At 41.2% G+C, this 25,861-nt stretch overlaps 1 protein-coding gene across 1 annotated transcript in view; it reads left to right on the top strand.

Moving 5' to 3' along the window:
* The window catches only part of met (MET proto-oncogene, receptor tyrosine kinase), a 69,333-nt gene extending 45,409 nt beyond the window's left edge, over positions 1 to 23,924 (top strand). The window contains exons 11-21 of the mRNA XM_033967963.2: positions 7,965 to 8,174; positions 10,776 to 10,916; positions 12,842 to 12,995; positions 13,124 to 13,258; positions 15,453 to 15,701; positions 16,634 to 16,714; positions 17,921 to 18,102; positions 18,534 to 18,643; positions 18,744 to 18,909; positions 19,342 to 19,478; positions 20,744 to 23,924. Of these exons, the coding sequence (XP_033823854.1) occupies positions 7,965 to 8,174; positions 10,776 to 10,916; positions 12,842 to 12,995; positions 13,124 to 13,258; positions 15,453 to 15,701; positions 16,634 to 16,714; positions 17,921 to 18,102; positions 18,534 to 18,643; positions 18,744 to 18,909; positions 19,342 to 19,478; positions 20,744 to 21,038 (1,860 nt within the window). The 3' untranslated portion in view covers positions 21,039 to 23,924. The remainder of the gene's footprint in view (positions 1 to 7,964; positions 8,175 to 10,775; positions 10,917 to 12,841; positions 12,996 to 13,123; positions 13,259 to 15,452; positions 15,702 to 16,633; positions 16,715 to 17,920; positions 18,103 to 18,533; positions 18,644 to 18,743; positions 18,910 to 19,341; positions 19,479 to 20,743) is intronic.
* Positions 23,925 to 25,861: the final 1,937 nt, after the last annotated feature.

Genomic DNA, 25,861 nt, shown 5'->3' with positions numbered 1-25,861 from the left:
AGCCTCACATGGGCCCCTCTCTAATATAAATGAATAGGAAGACGGTCCAATTCCGGGCCTCTAAGTCCCTGGGTGCCCCCCTCTCATGTTGACTTCCCTGCCACTGGGAATACCAGGAGCCAAAGTGGGGTGTTAGGTCGTAAGGGTTGATGGTGCAGATTGGCAGCTTCACTTATGTCAGTCTGTCTCAGGGCAGCTGTGGCTATAATAGCAGTTCACCACCTCCGAGTGTGAAGTGAATGAATAATCTATAAAATTGTAAACCAACTTTGAGTGCCTGGAACTCTTCACTCACTACACAGCCCTGGACTCTTTAGTGCACTGTAGAGAGCCTCATTCACAGAGTGATTCAGACACACTGCTTTCAGATCACATGACTCTGGCGTCTGGGGGAAAAAAGTAAACTAAACTCTCATAAAACCTGAGTTGTCATAAATAATTCCACTGGTATTTATGGACTAATAATAACCATACAAGTTTATGTCATGCTGGATCTCATTTAAACGGACTGGATTTATTTATTTTTATCTGAGATGTGGAAATTATCGCTGTTAACAGCTCAAGCTGAGGTAAGCGGCTAACGCTATAAGCAATGGTTTATTTAAGAGTGATTTATTCATAATCAGGGATCAACAGTGAGATAGACCAGCACTTCTCTCTGCTTCATTCAGTCATGGTGTGTCCAGTTAAAGACTTGTCGCTGTCTATTGGTGTTTTTCTGATTTTCCCAATGCATTGTGGTTTATATGGACCACTCTAACAGCCACCAATGCCCACTACTTTTCAAGGTGCATTGTGGGAAATGTTGAGTGCACTACTGGACATTAGGACACCACTAAAAATGGCGTGACCTCTAAATAGTGCTCTACATAGAGAATAGTGTCTGCCCTGGCTAGTATAGAGCAGTAGCATTAACATTAGTCCTAATAGCTGTTATTTTTATTACATAACGATTTGTCTTGGATCAGTCCCGGGTCAGTTCTTTCTTTGTGGTTACTCAGGGTTTTGGCTCCTCTTGTCTACAATGTCACTTTCTTTCTCTCATTTATCTTCGCGGTGCTGATCTAGACCATATTGTGCTCATGTTAAACCCATTCAAACAGATGTTAAAGTCCAGCTGAAAAACACATTATTTTAAGTGGAATCAGCTGAGACACAGTGTACAGACAGAGACTTATTACATTTATATAAGAGCCATTTAAACAGCAGAGATAGGAACCCTGTGCGTCAGATGCCCTCCCATTTCATCTGAATCCCTGTGTGTCAGATGCCCTCCTATCCTCCTATTCATGGGTTTCAGCTTCCTGTTATATGGTGCCATTTTGAGGACTGCTGGCCATTCAATACAGTATTTGCTATGGCAACAGTCCTAACTTTTCAAAATTCTGAAACACATGGATATCCCTGTGTGTCACGTGCCGAACAATCCACTTATATACCTGTGTCAGATGCCCTCCCATCTTCCTGTGCATGAATTTGAGAATGATGAGAAATGAGGACAGTTGCCATAGCGATTAACAATTTCAAACTAAATATTTAATGGGAAAAGTCATCAAAAATGTTGCATATAACAGGATGCTGAAGCCCATGAATATCTCTGTCAGATGCCCTCCCATCCTCCTATAACCCAAGTGTGTAGTGGTCAAATGTTTAAAATCCCAAATACTGCATACAGAATAGTACCACATCAGCTCATTCTACTTTTAAAACTATTCCAAAACAGTAATTACTGCAGTACTCTAGTGTCGAGTTTCTGTGTACTAATATTTGAAGTACGTCGTCGTGTTCCTGTCATGTTTTCAAGTGAACCATAACAAACTTTGGCAGCTGGCTGTGGCGGTTGCCCGCGGCGACGTGTTTAAAAGGCTAATCCTCCGCGCTGATCCGATCTGTCAGGGGGAGTCAGAATGCATCGGCCGGAGGGACAGGCTCAGGCAGGCCTCGAATATACACCAGGATAAACAGACAGAGTGAACACGGATTTATGCAACAGAGAGGAAGAGATGGAGGGATGGAGAGGGAGAGAGAGAGAGAGAGGGAGTCAGGGGAACAGAGAGGAAGAGGGAGATAGTAAGAGAAAGGAAGCGAGAGATAGAGAGGTGGGAGAGAGGGGGGCAGAGAGAAAAAGGGAGAGCGGCAGACAGCAAAAAGTGAGAGGGAGAGAGAAGAAGAGATGTGGAAAGAGAAAGAGGGGAGAAAGATAGAGGGAGAGAAATGGAGAATACAGAGAGGGAGAAAGAGAGGTTGACCGAGATGGAGGGAGAAAGAGATGGAGAGGGGGACTGAGAGAAAGAGGGAGAGAGGCAGACAACAAAATGTGAGTTGGAGCAAGAGAGAAGAAAAGAGAGTGGGAGGGAGGGGGGTGAAAATAGAGAATGAGGGTAGAAAGATAGAGGGAGAGAAAGGGGAATACATAGAGGGAGAAAAAGAGTGGGGTGGGGGAGAGTGGGAGGAATACAGAGAGGGAGAAAACGAGATAGAGATACTGAGGGAGAGAGAGATTTTCACTTATGTGGTTGTTTTTAAGAGACCTTTTGATTTTATGTAGACAAGGATCCAACTATAGGGTCGATTAATGTCTTGAGTAAAAGTTGTGGTTCCTCTTCCCACTGTGAGTAAGTCTACAAGTGACAAAAACTTTATGTCGACAAGATGAAATGATTTGAACATTTGTGTTTCTTGCAGCTCCTTCTGATATGATTTAGTTTGGCTCATTTCCTTTGAAAATACCAGATTTTGTGCATTGTTTTATGTTTTTAAAGTGGTAATTGCAGTAGTCGACCTACACTTGTCAAATCCTCGTTTTAGCACCAGGTTGTGTTTCTTCCGGAGCTCATTAAACCTATTCAGGTCAGAGCTTAATGACCCTCCGAGGACACTGTAGTCTAAAAAACAATGAGGAGACAGGAAATGCACACTCTCAATACAAATCTGTTTTAGAGCACGTCTACTACTGTGACTACTGCTGCTATTACTAGGCCTACTGTATATATTGATACTTTACGGTGATATCACGCTGGGGGTGTTCTAGGTATGTGTATGGCCAAATGTTCATCAGTTACCATAGTGACACAATGCACAAAACTCAAGAAAAAATACAAAATGGATTTAAACAGCACATTTTCAGGAGCCTGTGATCAATCTGAGCATTCATGGTCCTGTTTAGGAGTGTGATTTTCAACAAAAAGGTGAAAGTGACTAACTGAAAAACTGTTGGCTAATGCTAGCTAGCATGTGTCAGTTCTTTATGGTCAGATTGTGAACTAAAACTAACGTCTAACGTTAAACTAAAGTTTAACAAAGCTTCAGACAGAGCAGTGCCTCCAGTTAGCATCACACCCTCAAGGAATGTTGATGACATCAGCTGAAAAGTATCCATAAGAGTATAACTGTACCTGCACCACAGAGAAACACGTTTTTTGAGAAACACGTGTCAATCATCAGTAAATGCAGATCTGAGTTTTCCCACAAACATGAAAGAAGTCATACTGATATATACCTTCTCTCTCTTTCCCTTTCTCTATCCTCTGCCCTCTCTCTTTTTTCTCTTTCTCTCTCTCCTTCTTTCACACTCCCCCTCTCTGTCTCATTCCCTCATTCCCCTCTCTCCTACGTATCTCATCCTCACTCCCCCCTCTCTTTATCTTCTATCCTTGGTCTCTCTCCTCTCTCGTTCTCCCTCTATCTCTATCTGTCTCTCACTTCCCTTCCCTCTCTCCTTCACCCCATTACTCCTCTCCCTCCTCTCCTTCTCAATTTCCATCTTTCTATACTCTCTTTCCCTCCCTCCTCCTTCCCCCTCTCTGCCCCCCTCCCTCTCTTTTCTTCTCCTCTCCCTCCTTTTCTTTCACCCCTCACCTCTCTGTCATTTTCTTTCACCCCCTTCTCCTTTTCTTTCTCTCCTTCTCTCCCTCCTCTCCTCTCTCTCTCTCTGACACCTGTTGTCTCCTAGAAAAACTGTGAAATTCTCAAATTATCAGGATCAACTCACAGCTGGAGACATGGAGAGAGAGAGAGAGAGAGAGAGGGAGGGGGGACAGAAAGAAAAAGGGAGGGATAGAGAGAAGAGAAGGAAGAGGGGGACCAGGGGGGAGAGAGGGAGATAAAGAGCAGGGTGATAAGACTTTCATAGTTGTGTATTGACTTAGTTTGCACATGCTCAGATCATTTGCAGCTGTTCAAAGCTTCAAATTATTCCATGAAAAATATGAAGTTATAGATTGTCCCTTTAAAACCTTTAAAACAAAATAACTTTTTACAAACTTTTACTTTAGTTTTTTTTTGTTTTTTTTTTAAATTTATATATTTTTTGTCTTTGTTCCTATTTACATGTGTATCTGCAGTGTGAACTCATTTGCACAGCTGTGATACTCCCACTTGTTTACCTGACCCCAGTGAACTAGGACTGAACCAGGACTGAACCAGGACTGAACCAGGACTGAACCAGGACTGAACCAGGACTGAACCAGAACTGAACCAGGACTGAACCAGGTCTAAACCAGGACTGAACCAGGACTGAACCAGGTCTAAACCAGGACTGAACCAGGACTGAACCAGGTCTAAACCAGAACTGAACCAGGACTGAACCAGGTCTAAACCAGGACTGAACCAGGACTGAGCCAGGACTGAACCAGGACTGAACCAGGACTGAACCAGGACTGAACCAGGACTGAAGCAGGACTGAAGCAGGACTGAACCAGGACTGAACCAGGACTGAACCAGGACTGAACCAGGTCTAAACCAGGACTGAACCAGGACTGAACCAGGTCTAAACCAGGACTCAACCTTGAACCAGGATTAAAACAGGACAAAACAGGACTGACCCAGCACTAAACTGAATCCTTAACTTTAGTAGGACTGAACCATGGACTGAGCTAGGACTAAACCAGGGATTTAACCAGGACTAAACTAAATGAAACCAGGACTTATCTTGGGCTAAACCAGGACCAACCAAGCTCATCCCGCTCTTCTGTGGTCTGACATGAATGAGTATCGTAAAAGGTTAAATTCAAGCTTTAAATCCAAGCCATTTTCAATATTAAACCAGGACTGAACTGACTTCCATCTCTCCCATTGTGAACTATTTCCCATCAAACCCCATTGTAAATCCTTCCATTTAACATTTCATCAGTCTAGTTATTATTATGTTGTTACTGTCATCACTTAAAAACACAGGAAAACCAAATGAAAACTTCACTGAATTATTATCAGGCCACAGAAGTTAGCGTCGAGTTTGGACCGGTCCTTCCCATTCAAAGCCTCTTGGGAAAACACTGTCATCGGCCCAAACGGCAGCTGTTTTTCACCTCTGCCAAAAACTCTAAAAACTCAACAATGAAACTGCACATAAGGGTCCTGGTGTGGGCCAAAATACTGCAAGGGTTAATGTGAATAAAATGTGGTGAAAGGTTGAAATTGTGATCGTTTTTGGAGTGAAAAGTTGAGTAGATGCTTATAGGTCTAAAGAGAATACTTAGACATTTCTGGGGTAAGTTCGGCTTCGGTTAAAAGTAAGATTTTAAAATTAAAGGTCCTGTAACCGATTTTTCCCCATGTTTATGAGCAAAATGTGTCTTGCCCCAGTACAGATATATCGTATAAGCATCTCTTGAGGTCAAAATAAATCTGTTGCGAGCTGTTGAATCTAAATATAAAGCGTTTTATTGTCCAATAGTGCAAGCATTGTCCCATGTGCACGATTAGCATGCTAGTTATTTGCTTTACAGTCACAGCTAAACTCCGCTTTGGTCTCTGAAAGTTGTAAAAAGTGCTTAGAAACTCATCATGGTGAATAATTAGGAAGTTCAGAGTCCAAGTTAAGTGAGGAATAACTTTGTTCCACTGCAAATTGTTTAAAATTAATAAGTTCTGTGTTCATGTTTTTAAAATGGAAATTTTTTACATTTTAAAGCTCTACCATGTAACATTTCTGGCGGTGGGCACACTCCCTGCCGGCCATAGAGTCATGAACAGATAAATGCTTTATGCCATTCTGCGGAACATTCCAGACAAAGAAAGGGGATTTGCATAGAGGCCAAGTTATGAGTCAGGTCTGTGGAAATCACAAACAGACGAAGTATATATTTAAAACTATTCTTCGTGTTCATAGGTTTCAACTTTCTGTTTAAAGGTGACATTTTGAGGACTATCGAGGAGTTTTACAATGTCACGGTAATGCTAACAACAACTAGCATGCTAATTTCTAGGTTTATGGACAATAAAAACACTTTAGTCACTCCCCCTTCAGACCGTGCATCCCACTGATGAAACTATTGCACATCGCATCAGGTTTGTGAAGTTGTAGTGTACAGTTTTGTATCATGTTTTTGTATATTTATGGAGAATTGTCATGTGGGAGCATGGGTGATGTAGGGTTGTGGGTGGAGCATTGGACAGCTGACCGTAAAGAGGGTTTGAATAGTGTCTGGGAGAGACTCAAACATGCATGGATGACATCTAAAACATCTTCAGACATGTTTTTGATGAGGGAATAATGCTATAACATGGTAGAAATCTAAAAGAAAAACAACATTGTGCCTAATACCCCTCTTTAAAATCAGCACAAGTCCTGAACCACGTACACCCAGCGTTAGAGCAGCTATTCAGTATATCTGTACTGGAGCTAAGCCAATTTTATTTTACTACATAATAAAAATGAGGCCTCTATAATTACTATGGTAGCAGTGCTAATTTCTCATAGGGCCTTAAATTTTTGCATGTTTTGTAATTTTCCAGCCCGTACGTTTGTTTTTAATGCTCTTGACACGTCTAGAATCCACTGAGCCGCTCCCTCTCCTCACGATTCCTTTTGTCTGAATTCGAGCGGCGATAAAACGCACCCTAAGGAGACGTGTTTGGACTGGAGCTTCAGATCTGCTCTGGATTACTGCTTTTGTATCGGTCCCATTTAAAAAAAAAAAAAAAAAACACTTTAAAACATCGCCGTGGTGACAGGACGAGATGCACCGGGATTATTATGGGATAGACTCCATTGTAGGGACAGTGAAAGACATGGCCCTGAGGGAGATAATTCAGCTCACACGTAATGTTAAAATAGTATTAATTTTAGGGACTGAAAGTCACTGCTGCAGGATGTATGGCAGTTATAGATGTTATTACACCAAAACAACTGTAATTTAACTGTAGCCTTCAGCCAAATGTGTCCAATCTGTCATTAAAGCAGAAGAAGAACAGTGTAATTTTGTTATGTTGTAGCGACAGTTTCTTGGTTTAAGATCACACCACAGCATTCTACGGGACAGGGAATTTTAAAGGCACCTTCCTGATTTACTGTTTTAAAGTGGTCAAAGTTATTCCTCACTTATTGTATGCATTCAAAGCATCCTAATTATTCACCACAATGAGTTTATAAGCACCTTTCACAACTCTGAGAGATCAGAGCAAAGTTTTGCTAGCAAGAACTAGCATGCTAACATATTACCACAATAAAACGCTTTCAAGGACTCATTTTGACATCACGATCTGCTTATACGGTATATCTGTAAATGTGCAAGACACATTTTGCTCACATACATGGGAAAAAATCAGGTAGAGGGGCTTTAAATGTGCACTGTGTAACCTTGACGTCAAGTTACAGGTTAGACCTGTGGAGTTAATTAGTTTTGCCCCAGCACAGGTGCGTTGTAAAAGCAGCTGTTAGGGTCAAAATAAGTCTGTTGTGTGCTGTCTGCATCTAATTATGAAGTGTTTTTATCCTCTGTGAACCAGGAAGTGCACTGTTAGCATGCTGTTTGCTGTTAGATTTACAGTGACAGCAAAATCCCTCACAGAAAGTTGTGAAAGGCCCTCATAAACTCATTGTGGTGAATAATTAGGATGTTCTGAATGAATAATGTAAGTGAGGAGTAACTTTAGACCACTGCAAACCCTAGTTCTGTTTCATGTTTTTAAGATGTAAAAATCAGCTACACCGCCTTTAAATATCTGTTCTGTTTTTCTTCCAGAGTTGTGTTTATGGAGAGAACCACACATCGATCCAGTGCACGACCCCATCCCTGGCCAAACTGTCTCTGCAGCCCCCCCTAGTGACCAAAGTGTCCTTTATCCTGGATGGATTCTCCACAGACCAATGGGACCTGGTCTATGTGGAAGACCCGCTGTTCCAGGACCCAAAACTCACCTCCAAGGACAACAAGAGCATAGTGGAGCTGAAGGTAAGAGACAGGGCTAAAACAGGATTAAAACAGGACTAAAACAGGACTAAACCAGGACTATAGCAGAACTAAACCAGGACTGAACCAGAAGCAAAACTGGACCAAAGTAGGACTAAAGAAGGACTGAACCAGGACTGAACCAGGATTAAAACAGGACTGAACTAGGACTGAAGCAGGACTGAATGAGGACTAAACCAGGACCAAAACTGGACCAAAGTAGGACTAAACGAGCACTGAACCAGGACTGAACAAGGACTTATAAGAGGAATTCGGTCTGAACCTATTCAGGACTAAACCAGGACTAAATCAGAATTCATCAGAGACTTAAACATGTTGTACCAGAACAAAGCATAGCATAAACCAGGACTGTACCAGGACTGTACCAGGACTAAACCCGGTCTAAACCCGCTCTAAACTAGGACTAAACCAGGACTAAACCCAGTCTAACTAAGGCTGAACTATAACTGTGTGGTGTACAGTGACCTAGACTTGTATCTCTTGGGAGCAATGATCTGAACAATGGTGTGATTGAATAGAGCACTGATGAACTCTGGGAAACGCAGTCCACTTCCTGTTTGTGTTTTATTACTTCCTGTTTCTCTGACCTTCACCTCTACACACTCAATGGACAATTATTACAATAATGTCATTTATATCATTTATAAATAAAAAGTCGGAAATATGCAGAGATCAAAGACATTCTGAAACTGAAGTCAAAGCTGTTTAGACCTGGTTTAGTCCTGTTTGGTCCTGTTTAGTGCTGGAATAGTCCTTCTTGCTCAGTCCTGATTTAGTCCTGCTTTAGTTCTAGTATAGTAATGGTTTTGCCCTTCTTTAGTCTTGGTTTAGTCCTGGTTTAGTCCTTGTTTAATTTTGGTTAAGCCCTGGTTTAGTCCTGGTTCACCCCTGGTTTAGTCCTGATTTAGTCTTATTTTAGTCACAGTTTAGTCCTGGTTTAGTCCTGGTTTAGCCCTGGTTTAGTCCTGGTTTAGTCCTAGTCCACTACTTATTTGCATTATATTTCCAAACTTCACATCTATATTATCAGTCTCGGTCTATTAAACTCCATCCATCTGTGTGTGTTTTGGGTCCAGTTTTATCCTGTGTCGTCTGATTCGGAGTTTGTTGATTCTGGCTCATATTTGAACACTTCGCTTCACGGGAGAATGACAAACCATCACACACAATTAGCATCACACTCTAACACAAGCTAACAGCCTGGGAACTGCACAGCTGCTAACTTTAGCCTTTGAGTCTTTACACACGACTTTAGGGGTTAGATAATCAAGATGTTTTTAATGTTTTTAAAGGGCCCATATTACGCTATTGTCTGATCTGTGTTATAATGTTGTTTCCTCATCACAAACAGACCTGGAGCTGTGTTTTGTTTCATTCACACATGTTTAACACACAAACCCTACACCCTGGTTTAGTCCTGGCTTAGTGTTGGTTCAGTCCTGGTTCGGTGCTGGATTAGTTCTCAGACAGAGAGAAAGATTAAATCAGGATTGTATTTGCAATATTTTGTAGTAGTTATTGTTTTCTGGCTGTATATTTCTCATTATTTATTTTGTTGTGTTTCTTGTGCGATGACCTCCAGCTCTTGAGTGCACAGTGTAAATAATCTGGAGTTAAAAGAGAGTTAAAACGGCAGAACTAAACCACGCTGAGATCCGGAGCAGAGAGCGAACAGGTGCAGAGTGTGTGGAGAATCTGCAAATCCACTGGTCCTCAAGAATGTAACAAGAGGGAGAGGGGAATGAGAGCAGGGAACCAGGACTAAACCAGGACTAAACCAGGACTGAACCAGGACTGAACCAGGACTGAACTAAGACTAAACCAGGGCTGAACTAAGACTAAACTAAGACTGAACGAGGGCTGAACTAGGACTAAACCAGAACTGAACCAGGACTAAACCAGGACTAAACCAGGACTAAACCAGGGCTGAACCAGGGCTGAACCAGGACTGAACCAGGACTAAACCAGGACTGAATCAGGACTGAACTAAGACTGAACTAAGACTGAACTAAGACTGAACGAGGGCTGAACTAGGACTAAACCAGAACTGAACCAGGACTAAACCAGGACTAAACTAGGTCTGAACCAGGACAAAACCAGGACTGAACCAGAACTAGACCAGAGCTGAAACAGGGCTGAACCAGGACTAAACCAGGACTAAACCAGGACTAAACCAGGACTAAACCAGGACTAAACCAGGACTAAACCAGGACTGAACCAGGACTAGACCAGAGCTGAAACAGGGCTGAACCAGGACTATACCAGGGCTAAACCAGGACTGAACCAGGACTGAACTAGGACTAAAAGAATTGGACCAGGTCTGAACTGGGACTAAACCAGGGCTGAACTAGGACAAAATCAGGACTAAACCAGGACTGAACAGAGTCTAACCGAGACCTTAACCTGGACTAAAGCCGGACTGCTTAGAGTGTGACTGAATAGCCTATACGTGAATCTTTAAAATGTGAAATATCAAGGTTTAAGTGATCAAAGGAGCCCCAGAATGCTTGAAAAATGCTATAAAAACATGTTTGAAATTTTTTAAGTAGTAATTTCTGACCTATGTCTGTGTTTTGTTGCCAGGGTGACCGGATGGATCGTGAGGCAATGAAGTGCCAGGTCCTGACCGTGTCCAACCACAGCTGTGAGAGTCTGACCCTGGTGGGGAACACACTGGAGTGTACTGTGCCCCACGAACTACAGCAGAAGGAGCTGCAGGTCCAGGTGAGGCAGCGGTTAGACCAGGTTTAAACTGGGTTTAGACTGGGTTTAGACCGAGTGTAGACTGGAGTTAGACCGGGTTTAGACTGGCATTAAACTGGGTTTAGACTGAGCTTAGACTGGGTTTAGACCCGGTTTAACCTGGAGTTAGACTGGATTTAGACTGGAATTAGACCGGGTGTAAACAAGGCTTAGACTGGGTTTAGACCTGGGTGAGACTTTGGTGGGAAATTCACTGGAGTGTACTCTGCCCCATGAACTACAGTAGAAGGAGCTGCAGGTCCAGGTGAGGTTTAGACGGGGTTTAGACGGGGTTTAGACCGGGGTTAGACTGGGTTTAGACCGGGGTTAGACCGCGTTTAGACCAGGGTTAGACCAGGTTTAGACCGGGGTTAGACTGGGTTTAGACCAGGGTTAGACCAGGTTTAGACCGGGTTTAGACTGGGTTTAGACCGGGGTTAGACCGCGTTTAGACCAGGGTTAGACCAGGTTTAGACCGGGGTTAGACTGGGTTTAGACTGGAGTTAAACTGACTTAGAAGAGCATATTTTTGTCCTGGTTTAGGCCTGGCTTAGTCAGTTTTAGTCCTGGACAAGTCCCGCTTTAAATCTGGTTTAGACCTTTCTGGTTTAGTCAAGGTGTAGAGTGAGTTCAGACTTGGTTTAGCCCTGAATTAGACCTGGTTTAGATTTGGTTTCAAACTGGTTTATACTTGTTTAGATCTTTTTTAGACCTGATTTAGACATAGATTATTCCTGGTTTAGGTCTGACTAAGTATTTCTAAGGTTAGAACTGGTTTAACACAGGTTAGTTAGTCCCTCACTTTGATCCTGATTGAAACCTTATTTTGATCACTAGGACTATTAATTTTACTATTACTATGACTAGTACTACTACAAGCAGCGTATTTCTCTTCTATAACTGAGAGACTAAATCAAAATAATTCCTTTGACAAAATAAATGGGTGCTGGTCCGAGCCTTTATTAAATCTGTCTGCAGACTTTATCATTGGCAGATAACACTGGAACATGAGGAGCAGAGATAAACAGGAGTGAGACCTCTCTATCGACAACATCATATCTGTGTATCTGCAGTTTTGTCAGCACATTTACAGTTCATAACATATCTCTGTATCTCTGGTTTGGGACATTAATTTTGAATATGCGAGAGAGTTCAGGCCCTGCTCTTATCAGAAAATGAGAACAGGATTATACTCACTGAAATGAAATCACACCCTTAATAAAACTGAAAATCTAGCTCTAAATATGAACAAAAACTGTCTCTGAGGGATTTGAAATTGAAAACACATCCATTTTGCATGTGTCAATGTTTAGGAATAATTATATTTGAAGTAGACACTTGTTGTCTTAAAGGGCCCATATTAAACTGTTTTCTGATCTATGTTATAATGTTATTTCCTCACCACATTCACACATTAAACACACAAACCCTGCATATTTAGGTGTATTTTAGGAGTTCTTCTCTCAAACAGAAAGCATTCTATTCCACCTTGTGATGTGGGGTTATAATACAGGAAGTGCTCCACTGTTTTCTTAAACTCCACACACCTTCACTAGAATCATTTGGATAATTTTAGCTCTGGAACTGCTCTCTATTGAACTAAAGGTAAAAGGAGCTTCATGACATCACAAGGTGGAACAGAGCATTTTGAGCTTTGGTAGACAGGCCAATAATAAAGGGTTACTCATAACAAACAGATGACTGACCCTTCCCCCAAAAAGTTACATAGTGGACTTACAACCTAATGCCTGGAACCTGGAAATCTGGAAATAAACCTGAACTAAACAAAGACTAGAACAGGACCAAACCAGGATTAAACCAGGACTAAACCAGGACCAAATCAAGACTAAACCAGGACCAAACCCATTGTTGTCCTAACCCTAACCGTCTCTCTGTCTCTGTCTCAGTGGCGTCAGGCGGACTCAATCAGGTCTCTGGGTGTGGTGACTCTGGCTCAGGAGCAGGACTTCACAGCTCTGGTGGTGGGCTGTGTCTGTGTGTCTGTGCTGCTGCTCGGGCTGGTCTCCCTGCTCCTGTGGAGGAGGAACAAACACATCGACGGTAAGATATGAGCTACTGATACTACTACAATCATCAGTACTAGGAATACTCAGACGGAGCAGAGAATGCAGAGGAGAGGGTCAGATGGAGCAGACTTCACATATATGTTTTGTGTTTTTGTGTTTTAGATCTGTCTGAAGTGTGGTACGATGGCAGAGGGCACATCCAGCACTTGGACAGACTGGCCAATGCGCGCAGCGTCAGTCCCACTAACGAGATGGTGTCCCACGAGTCTGTGGACTACCGCACCACACTGCTCGATGGTATGTATGCAAAACATTGCAAAACATCACAAATATCAGCTTTTGTCATGTCATGTTAAAGGTTCACTGTGTAACTTTTCCACTACCTGCTGGTCTCCATAGAGATGTTATTGCCTGGAATGTTCCACTGTATGGCCTTTAACTTAACTCTAAATGTGTATATATATTAGAGCGACTGATTTTGACTGAAAAACAACCGTCTCATGTGACACTGGAGTTTCAGATTCCAGGAGGGCAGTGAAGGCAACTTGAGAATCATGGACCAAACTTGTAAACTTTAATGTTCCACTCTATGGTATTTTACTTAACTAGCGTCATGGAGATAAGCAAGTGACACCATGCTAACAACTTTTTAACAACAAAAAGACTTGTATTGGATAAGTGATCAGTAAGTGTAATGCCATACTGTGGAACATTCCAAGATTCCAGAAGCAATAACATCTCCATGGAAACAAGCAGGTAGCAGACCTTCTACCAGAAAAGTTACTTTGTGGACCTTTAAAATAATCGTGTAAACTATTCATTGGTTTCAGCTTCCTGTTTGTAGGTTATATTATTTAGAACTTTTTCCCTTCAAAAGATATATTATGTTTTAAATTGTTAATTGCTACGGCAACAGGGCTAGATTTTCATTACTTTGAAACCTATGTTAAGCTCTGCAAGTAATTCCACAAAAAAAATATCATGACATCCTGATTTTTTCTGTCTTAAAACGTGAAAAACAGAACTAGTTCATTTTAAACAGTTTGCAGTGGTCCAAAGTTATTCCTCACTTACATTAAGCATTCAGAACATCTTAATTATTCACCAGGATGAGTTTATAAGTTCTTTTCACAACTCTCAGAAATCAGAGTGGAGTTTTGCCATCACAGTAAAGCTAACTGCAACTAGCATGCTAATAGCACACTTCCTGATTATCAGCAAACACTTTATACTTAGACACAGACAGCACACAGTGGACTTATTTTGTCCTCCAGAGCTGTTTATACAATATATGTGTACTGGGGAAAGACACATTTTACTCAATGAACTATTTGGCTCTTAAGAGTAACTACTGAAATAATATACTGACTATGGTCCTGGTCAAAAGTCTGCTTACTTAAGGTGTATTTGAGCTCTTGAGTGGCACAGATCACATGTGGCTCCTGGTTTAAGAAGAATCGTTCGGTAAAATGGTGATTGATGGAGACGTGAGGAGTGAGGTTTCCAATAATGACACGACCTCAGGCTGAAGGAGAAACAGATCCTCAATGTTCTCATCTACTAATGATTCTGCTGTTTAAACACTATGAGTGAGAGGGACGGGGAGATAGAGAACGAGATCAGAGATGAGTAGAGAGAGAACGGACACATATAGTGAGAAAGAGCTAAAGGGATGAGAGTGTAGAGAGAATAGGTGAAATGAAGGAAGGGTGGAAGAGAGGGAAAGAGAGAGGGGAAGGCAAAAGAGAAAGAAGGAGATGAGTAGAGAGAGGGGTCACAGAAAGAGGGGAGAGAGTGATAAGGAGATTACAGGTGTGGAGAGAGGGAGAAAGAAGAGAGGGAGGGGAGATAAAGAGTGGATAGGTGGATAGAGAGGGAAGAGAAAAAGAAAGTAGTTTTTTAATCATATCGCGGTGCATATAAGTGTAGTTAAGAATGTATTTCCTTAGCCAAGTTATAATCAGTAACAACATGTATAATAATCAGCCATCTATAATTTCACAAAATGCATCAAGAAACTTGGACAAAACCAGGATTAAACTAGAACTAAACCAGACTTAAATCAAGATTAAACTGGGACTAAACAGGACTGGACCAAACCCATTGCTATAGAAAATGTAATCAATGTATAACCACTCATTCTCATTTGGGTTGTGTTTTGTATGCTACTGTCGGCCATTTTAGGGCCTGTTTTAAACTTTTTTTTCTTTTTCGTGCAGTTTGAGTGTATAGATTTCAAAGACATTGTGCTGCATTTCAGAATTAGTTCCAGTTTCAAATTCCCCTGAGCTTTTCTTGACCTCAAATCTGATCACAACGTTGGACTTTAGTGACCCCAAAACTCAAACTGTGCATGGGGAATCTAACCCGCAACCTGGTACAGAGTGGAAGAGACAGGCTAACCACTCTGCCGCAGGAACACGGAGAGGATATGCACACTCCACTCAGAGAGATTAGGAGTCTAACCCACAACCTCTCTTCCTTGTTTCAGATCCAAATAACGAGCGTCCTGAGTCTTGCCGCGCGGTCCCGGTGTACGGAGGGAGTGGAGAGCTGTTGCACCACCGTGGAGCGATAGGGGGTGCTATGGGGCCGGATGAGTTCATGTCTCCTCTGCTCTCTGGGGCTCCCGTTCACATAGACCCGAGCTGTCTGCACCCAGATCTGCTCCGAGAGGTTCAACATGTGGTGATCAGCAGAGACCGGCTCATACTGCACCTGCACCAAGTCATAGGGAGAGGTGAGACCAGGACTGGACCAGGACTGGACCAGGACTGAACCAGGACTGGACCTGGACTAGACCAGGACTGGACCTGGACTGAACCAGGACTAGACCAGGACTGGACCAAGACTGAACCAGGACTGGACTAGGCTTGAACTAGCACTGAACCAGGACTGGACCAGCAGTAGAATGATGTTGTTGGAACTACATTGAGTTTCTCCTCCACAATAAAAGTCCTCTACTCTTTCACAATAAAATCTGTCCTTTCACACCATAATTCAGTAGAGGGTTTGGTTTTGTTCTAATTGAGACGTAACTTGATATTTTCAACCTTTTGTTTGAACATGATCGAACCGTGCTACGGCAATTACTGACCCCACAACCCTAAAAAAACTCTGGAACAAAGCAGAACTAAACCAGGACTTAAAGAGGATTGAAACAGGACTGAAGCAGGACAGAAGCAGGACTGAGACAGGACTGTACCAGGACTGAACCAGATCTTAAAGAGGACTGAACCGGCGCTGAACCAGGACTAAACTAGGACTGAACCAGAACTAAAGCAGGACCGAAGCAGGACTGCACCAGGACTATTAGCTAACATATAAACATATTAGATAACATAGAAATTATTTTTCTAAAGTAACTAGGACCAATCTAGAAATCAAAACTGAGGAAAAAAATTCTATTACTCCAAATCTCACATAAACTAAGCGACTGATTTTGACAGAAACATTCTCACATTGACACTGGAGTTTCACATTTCCCAAGGTCCGTGAAGGCAACTTGAGAATCGTGGACCAAAGCGTGTCAACTTGAATGGGACTGTGTGTAATTTTGATTGACCTGATGTTTTATTGTTATGTTTACAGGACTATTGTGGGGTTAACTGATAATATTTCATACATTTGAGTTGTTAAACTGTATTAATTTGAATATTAATTTCATTCCAGGACATTTCGGTTGCGTTTTCCATGGAACTCTCCTGGAGCCTGATGGACAGAACCAGCACTGCGCCGTCAAGAGCCTCAACAGTGAGTCACGTTTTTGGTTCAAACTTTATTCAGAAAACGAAAATCTGATTCTGACTTGGTTTGGTGGGAGAGTACGTGTGCTAAATATTTATCATAGTTAAGTTACAGTAAGTAGCAATTTGAAAAAATTTGAACGTTACAGGAAGTAGCACTAAGTTTTATCTATGCTATCAACACCAAATATCTAAAATACAGAGACTATTTACGCACAAGGAAGGCTTTTTCTCACATTTTAAAACTTAATTTAATAAAATAAAGGTGTTTAATCATGACTATTGTGTAATTTAAAGGTTTTGGCCCTTGTTTACATTATTGTTGCTAGGTAACAGTTATGGTATTACCTGTACGTATGTCATATCTGTAGTCTATGTCCAACCAGGAAGTAAAATTATAAACTTCATCAAAAGGGTCCAACTAGGGAAAACAAGGCAAGACCCTTAGCTATGTATATCTGAAATACAATGACCACCGTGTAACGTCTTAGCAAGAAAATGCACTACAATTTCTTTTGACAGTTTGAAACATATTAAACAAAGCCCATGTCTGGTCTTTTCTGTTTGTAAGCATGGCTGCATTGTCCCGTCCCTCAGCTGTGACCTGCTCAGACCTTATTATGAAATTAACCCACAATGAAATTAAATAACGAGAATTGTTCCTCAGACAGAGATGGATGAGTCTGAGGGAACACAGTGACAGGGAGTCTGTGTAATCATGTTAGAATACCACAACACCCAAGAGAGAAGACCTGGGCTAGACCTGGGCTAGACCTGGTTCAGTCTGGGTTCAGTCCTGGTTTAGACCTAAAAAAAAAGTTCCAGATAAGACCATGTTTACTACTTTAAACTGATCTGTGTCTAATTACTATATTTATGTACTGTCTGTATGTACTTTAAATGTATCTACTTCCACCACACCCAGTTTCAGGTCAAATCTGACTTCATAAGCTGACTCACCTCATTCATAGTAGGCCAGGTGGGTGAAGTGTCTTTCCTAAGCACACAACAACAAAATGGACAACTATGTACCTGGTATTCCCAATGGTCTCACATATAATTAACAGTATTAACCAGACCCAACTCTGCTTATCTTCTGAGATGAGACAAAATTGGGCCAAAATTCCCAGCCTGGTATTGCTGTATAAGGGAAACATTTCGTTCTAGTAACCAATGGATTTATTTTGATAATGATTGAGTGCTTTTATTTCAGGGATCACAGACCTGGAGGAGGTGTCCCAGTTCCTAAAGGAGGGAATCATCATGAAGGACTTCAGTCATGAGAACGTTCTGTCGCTGCTCGGCATCTGTCTGCCACCAGAGGGCTCCCCGCTCGTCGTGCTGCCCTACATGAAACACGGAGACCTGAGGAACTTCATACGTGACGAGGGACATGTGAGTTCGGGTGTAGACCTGGTTTTGTCTTGGTTTAGACTAGTTTAGACCGGGTTTGGATGGTTGCAGATTAGCCGCTACAACTGTTAGCCTTGACCTGGTTTAGTTCTGTCATCAATAATGGGCAGAGACTTCAGAAACTTCATACTGTAAAACAACACATTTATGATTTAGACCTGGTTTAGTTTGGGTTAAGTTCTTGTTTGGTCCTGGGTTCATCTTGATTTACCCAAGACAGGAACAGGAAGGGCGTCTGATGTAAAAACACAACATTACATTAAATTTTCCCTATAGACATTCTCATCATATTTATAGGTAACAAGTGTATTTGTATTGAGTTAGTGTTTCTTACATGTGCTTGGCTTTACTTTCTTTCTACTTAAGCCCAATGCACAGACATTTTGAACATGTTTGGGGATTTTCCTCCACAGAACCCAACAGTGAAGGACCTGGTGGGCTTCGGTCTGCAGGTGGCCGGAGGAATGGAGTATCTGGCCTCTAAGAAGTTTGTGCACAGAGATCTGGCTGCACGAAACTGCATGTAAGTCATTTATATCATGTGTGAAGAGGAGCAGAGGAGGAAGAGGAGAGGGTCAGAGGAGGTTCAGATGATGCAGAGGAGTCACTGTCCCTTGTTGCAGGTTGGATGAGAGCTACACGGTGAAGGTGGCAGATTTTGGTTTGGCTCGAGACGTTTATGAAAAAGAATATTACAGCGTTCACAATAAGAGCGGAGTGAAGCTGCCTGTGAAGTGGATGGCCCTGGAGAGTCTGCAGACGCACAAGTTTACACACAAGTCTGACGTGGTATGTGCCCAAATAACTACTACTACTAATGCTACTACTACTTTTACTATTACTACTGCTCTATCTGTGTCTGGGTGGGTTTCCTCTGTTTCTCCCATCAACACAAAACATGCACAATAGTTCAAATCCTCCGGCTGAGGTCGTCCTGACCAAGGCTGAAGATCTAGAGATGGGTCACACTACTTCTGTTTAACCCAGAGACACTGAAGGATGGGTCAAATGCACAGGACATATTTTCCTGCAAAGACAATGAAGTGTACCTTAACTTACTTAATCACTACAACTGTTTGTTTGACTACTACTACAACAACATGACTACTACTATTACATCCACTATTGCTACACTTGTACCTAAAAACTTTGAAGCAAGTCTATATATGAAGGAGGACGGTAGGGCATCTGAGTTTAAATGTCTTTTGTATTTCCTGTCAGTGGTCGTTTGGCGTGCTGCTGTGGGAGCTGATGACCAGAGGAGCTCCTCCGTACTCAGACGTCAACTCCTTCGACATCACAGTGTTTCTAATGCAGGGACGGAGACTACTACAGCCAGAGTTCTGCCCAGACGCACTGTAAGTACTACTAATACAACTGCAAATACTACTACTACTGCTACAACTACTGCTATGACTTCTGCTCCTACTACTACCACTGCAACTAGATAATAATCCAAACATATGTATTTCTATTTAACTTTTATTCTACCAGGTAAAACACATTTTTACTTGACTTAAATTCCTCATTCTTTTGTGATTTCCAAACAAATGGCCCTAACCATGATTTGATTCTACATTTGTCATGATCTGCCATGAGCCAAACCATGAGTGTGTTTCTCTCAGTCTGTATCAGAGAGGAGGACTCAGGTAAAGTTACAAAGAAAAACTACACAGACAGGAGGGGGTCACTGTGAACACTCATCTCCATGGAAACACATTCAAACATTTGCAAAAGCATGACCAAAATCTCACGTACAATGTAAAAAAAACTCAGAGCAGCTAGACTCTGAAATCCACAGTTTTAAAGACATGTTGGGTCAGTGATTTGAGGCTGGGATGAAAACTTAGAGAGAAAGAGATAGAGAGTTCACAATGAAAGGAACAGTTTTGGAAAAGGTATGACAAGAGGACACTAGCACCAGTACTGATTCATGGGCTTTTTGTAGTGAGGATTCAGATCAGAGAAAGTCCTTTTAGGTTTAATCCAGCTGCATTTCAGCATTGAAACTGGCAACCCAAATGAAAAACTCATGTGAGGCTCATTGTGCTTTTTGATTAGATAATCGTGTTGAGAACCAAAACACCAAATTATAACACAAATAGCTTGGCCATCATGTCCAATCATAGACTGAATAAAGAAGAGGACTAAGTGAGTGTGACGTCACCCACAGCGTTCAGCTCAGGTCAAGTGAAGCTCATCGAGGCTAGAGCGGTTATATAGGCGGTTTGGGACCGACTTCACCTGATTTGTCTGTTATTAATGTTCATATCTTGATTTACAGACACAAAAGCAAAATAAAATCACCAGGATCATGTAGAGCGGGTTAATATGAACATTTGAAGACCAAACTTACAAGCTTAACAGCAGCAATTAGAGACAGAGGAGCGATAGTTTTTCAATAGAAAGTGAACTGAAGCCCATGCTCACTTCCTATTTGGAACCTGGCAGCATTAGAATTACTATCAGTAAAAGCTCAAAATCTTACATACAATTCTCTCCCTCGGACCAGACCAAAGGCTGACCTGACATTGTACTTTGCCATGAAATATCCAAAAGGTAAATTCACAAATGTTGATCTTCTTTTTCTCTTTCTCTCCCTCTCTTTCTCTCTCCCTCTCAGGTACACAGTGATGATCGAGTGCTGGCATCCCAAACCGGAGCGTCGTCCTTCCTTCTCCGAGCTCGTGTCCCGGATCTCCTCCATCTTCTCGTCCTTCAGCGGCGAACACTACGTCCTCCTCAACACCACCTACGTCAACATCGACAAGCTCAGTCCCTACCCCTCTCTGCTGCCCCCCTCTGGAGGCGACCACAACTGCACCTCCTCCAACGATTCCAGCGGGGAGAGCGCGCTACTCAACCTCACCACACAGGGGGCGCTCTTCTGCAACCCCAAGCACCACTGTTACGCTTAAACCGGCGGCGGAGATGTTAAGAGACTCGTAATGAGAGACACAGATGTACAGATAGTGAAGCGAACACTGCCATTTTGAACTTTTATTCCTCAAAACTCAAAAATGTGAAGTTTTCAGACAGGATTTAAGAGGAGAATTCTAAACCTACGCTCAGAAATATGAAATAGCTTTAAGTAAATGTTTTATGTCAAAGTTTATGTTAAAGGTCCTTTATTACACAAAAATACAAAATGGACTATGTTATAATGTTACCTTATGAAAAACAAACATGATGAGGAAACATTATAACATAAATCAGAAAACAGCGTAATACGGGCCCTTTAATCAAAATTACACGTTTTAAGTATATTTGTTTTGGCTCAAGCTCAGACTGCCCTCGGTCCAGCGACGACTGCAGTGTCAGAGGCGTTTTGTTGTGGTTTGACACTCACTCTGCTCAAACTATAACTATTCCTTTATGAAGGGAAAAGGCTGCAGTCGGCGTCCGGTTCCCAGTGGAAAAAATCAGGAGCTCCTCCATCAGCACCACCTCTGTGTCACTGAGGGAGTGCTTCTTTTATAAATACAGTGGAAAATACAGCCGAGTGTAGATTCCATAGGTTTTTTCATGTTTTTTGTGTAGGTTTGTTTGCTTTTACCTGGCAACCGTGAACCACCGGACCAGAGCTGAACCGTGTGCAGTCTGAGCCCAGGGTATTGTGTTTTTCTCTTGTTTTTTTAACTTTTTTAACAAGATTTTGCCAATACATAAGATTCAATTAATAACATTCAATCCCATTCTCTAAATAAAATATGGGATAATATGTTTTATTTGAAATCAGTAGCCCATTTTTGATCTTTTGTGTTCGGGTCTCATTCTGCATAAATAGAGTCTGGACAATGTTGAGTTTGCTTAACTCACAAAAGGACAGAAAGATTATTGTTGAAGAAAAAAATGAAAAGAAGCCTTCACTGCCATTTTATATTTTTGATTTCACAGAGACAAAAGTTAAAAATGTGAAATAGACAAGATTCAGACTTGACTGATTTGGAAACGTACGGATCACATTCTGTAATATGGGAGTTTGGACTTTGGATTTTTTGCTTGAAATCTGTTTTTAAAAAGATAATTGTTGCTTGTGGGTGTAGTTCTTTACTGCTACCTGTTGGTGACGCTGTTCTGGGTCAGTTCAAAGCTACTGTAGTGTATTACTTTTGTCAATAGAAGTTTTGTTTTTAATCTCAAGTCAAGAAAACATTTACCTACTCCCTGTTGATCATTTTGGGGGGAAAAAATTTCAAACTGTACAATATTGTTTTGATTTTTATTTTATTTTATTTTATTTTTATTTACTAGTTTTTGTCCCTGTCCACAGAAAAATGCACTGTATAAATGTGGACTTAAATTGCACTAAAACTAAAGCAGGCCAAAAATAATGAAGAATCATAACAGGAGAAGAGCCAAAACATTATGACCACAGCCATTTTGTAAACTGCGTGTGACTCTACTGTACAGACGACTTTCTAAATGTCCGTTAGTGTAATGTTGTTTAGGTAAATTAATTCAGATGCCCTCCCTAACACAAACTTATTTCTGTATTACAGCCCCTGGTCATTTGTTTTAAAATTTGAAATACATTTACTGTAAAATTTGTACAACATGAAAAAAATATCTACATGAGTTAATATGGCTTGAATAGTTCAGAATATTAATAAAGGTGCACTGTGGAACTTTCCAGGTAAAGGGTCTGCCACCTGCTTGTTTCCATGGAGATGTTTTGCCTGGAATCCATCTTGCATTATTATAATTACAGGCATTACTAAAGCTAAAAATAATACCTGCTTGTTTCTGTGGAGATATGTTTAATGCCTTATTGTGGAACATTCCAGCCAATGCCATAATATGTCCATATAGACGAGCAGAAAAGTTACACAGTGCTTCTTTAATATTGATAGGAATGTTACCACAGAAATTGACAATGTAAGTTTACTTAAATTTAATCCTAGTTTAGACCCAATTTAGTCCTGATTTAGTCCTGGTTTAGTCCTGGTTTAGTCCTGGTTTAGTCCTGGTTTAGTCCTGGTTTAGTCCTGGTTTAGACCTGGTGTAGACCTGGTTTAATCCTGGTTTGGACCTGGTTTGGACCTGGTTTAATCCTGGTTTGGACCTGGTTTGGACCTGGTTTGATCCTGCGTTATTCCATGCTCTATATTCTTTTGTTGCTCTTATCCTGGTTTGAATGAGAGCAGAAAAGTTACATAGTGCTTCTTTAATACTGATTTGACTACTTGCGTTATTAAGTCAACTTTTTTGCTTTCCATGTATTTCAAATTTAAAATACATTGAAAACAAAATTACAATCAATGGAACAAGTAAATACATTGAAATTTCAAAATAAATAAAAACACTTCAAAATGACTCAAAAATATTACAATTTTCAAATAATTTTAACTCATGCTGATATGTTTTTGTGGTGTAACTGTTGCCATACACTATTGTAATTAACATGCAATTTCTTCTGTGTAAAATAAATGTGTTTTTGAGCCATGAGTGAGGGATCCACTTCAAGGAGGATGTAACACTTTGGACTGGAAAATTCTCTTAACTGCTCTAAAAATGGAACTGTTTCTCTAAATTTAATGTTGACGATGTTCAAGGACTTTCAGAAGAACATGAACTTGAAGAAAAGACTGAAGCTGGAGCGTGGAACTACTGCAAACTGTAAATACTGAACCAAACACTGGAGGAAGTGGAGCCCTTTGTAAATAAAAGCCTGTATAAACTATATGTGTGTTTCAAAATAAGAGTCCTGTTCTGTCATATGTTATATAAACATGTCTGTGAATATGAGGTTAGTGCTGTAGAAGTGAAGTACTATCAAAATAAAATATGTTTTGTAAAATAAATGATTTGTTGTGATTTATTTTGAAAGCGAAATTAACCAGTGTTTTCATTTTATGAGGAACTTCTAAAAGGGATACAGGAAGATGGGAGGGCATCTGACACACAGGGATAGGAGGGTGGGAGGGCATCTGACATACTTTTGCGTTTTAAATGTACTTTTTGGCCTTAAAACAACCGCACTGCAGATATTAGTTACCACGTAGCTGGTTAATCGTCGCAATGTCTTTGAACTCTTTTAATGTTTGGGAATGGGAAAAATTACAGGAAAATTTGCTTCCAATGTACCTCAACGTGGGCGGGGCTTTAAATTCTTTTTTTTTTTCGACACAGAACTCAAATATCCCCTCCTGTCTTCTCTTATTTCTCTACAAACTTAAACAAATGTTCTTGTATTGTGTCCCTGACAGAGCTGCACCTCCAGAACATGTCCTGTGTCCTAAAGAGGAGCTTACATCTGGACCTGTGCCGGGGACAGCTCCGGTTACACTCAGAGAAAACATGGAGGCGTGTTTTTAACCTCAAACACATCATTTATATTTAATTATGATGAAACGGGGACGCACTCACCTGAAAAGCTGCGGAGGTTAAGTTTTTCTAGTTAAAACGCTGCATTACAGGAGCGCACTTCAAAGTATGAGGAAACAGGGAACGGGGTAGAGACATGGTTTAGTAATATTATCTTTATCTTTAAATTAAGATAAAAAGTCCTTAACTATAACTGGAAAATGAATGAATAGTCCTGGTGTTGAGTTTTTCCACATTGTTTATTTTTAGTTGGATCCTGGTTTAGTCCTAGTTTAGTCCTGGTTTAGTCTTGGTTTAGTCCTTGTTTAGTTCTAGTTTAGTCCTGGTTTAACCCTGGTTTAGTCCTGGTTTAGTCCTGGTTAGTTCAGGCTTAGTCTTAGTTTAATTCTGGTTTATTCCTGGTTTTGTCCTGATTTGGTCCTGGTTTAGTTCTGGTTCAGTCCTGATGTAATTCTGGTTTGGACCTGGTTTAGTCCTGGTTTAACTCTGGTTTAGTTCTGGTTTAACCTTGGTTTTGTCCTGGTCTGGACCTGGTTCAATCCTGGTTTGGACCTGGTTTGGTCCTGATCTAGTCCTGGTTTAATCCTGGTTTATGATCTGGTTTAATCCTGATTTAGTTCTGGTTTAATTCTGATCTAGACCTGGTTTAATTCTAATTTGGACCTAGTTAAGTCTTGGTTTAGACCTGGTTTAATTCTGGTTTGGACCAGGTTTAGTCCTGGTGTAGATCTAGTTTGATCTTTGCTTGGACCTGGTTAAGTCTTAGTTTAGTCCTGGTTTAGTCCTGACCTCATTCCTCCATAGTGTAAACACTTCCATTTTCTATAACATTTGATGAAGATGGTCACATGCACTGAGGCTTCTCATTAAGAGGAGGACGGGAGGGCATCTGACACACGGACGTACTTATATAATACTTATTCTATTACATTACAGCTGAACATTGACTGATGCTTGAGCCCGTGTAAATGTGTTAAAATGGATTTAGCTTCTGTCTCGTGGTGAAAAATCTCTCTTTGATTTGATGTTTTTGACCTTTGTAAATTTGATTCAATTATTTTATTACAGCGACTCTGGCTCCGCCCACACTCATGACCTCATGTGACCCCAGGCTCAAACGCAATATGTCTGTGGAACCATTTAAACATCAAACCTCCTGTATCCCTGTGTGTCAGATGCCCTTCCATCCTCCTATATCCCTGTGTGTCAGATACTCTCACATTCTCCAGTATGCCTGTGTCTCAGATGCCCTCCTGTGCTCCTATATCCCACACAGATAAGAAAATGGGAGTCAGATGCCCTCCCATTCTGTTACCTGTGTGTCAAATGCCCTCTCATTCTTCTATGTGTCAGATGCCCTCCCATCCTCTTATCTCTGTGTCCCAAACTAATTGAACCGCTGTCACTATCAAAG

The sequence above is a fragment of the Periophthalmus magnuspinnatus genome, chromosome 6 (assembly GCF_009829125.3).
Source record: "Periophthalmus magnuspinnatus isolate fPerMag1 chromosome 6, fPerMag1.2.pri, whole genome shotgun sequence".
NCBI lineage: Eukaryota > Metazoa > Chordata > Actinopteri > Gobiiformes > Gobiidae > Periophthalmus > Periophthalmus magnuspinnatus.
This window is presented reverse-complemented; position numbering and strand designations above follow the sequence as displayed.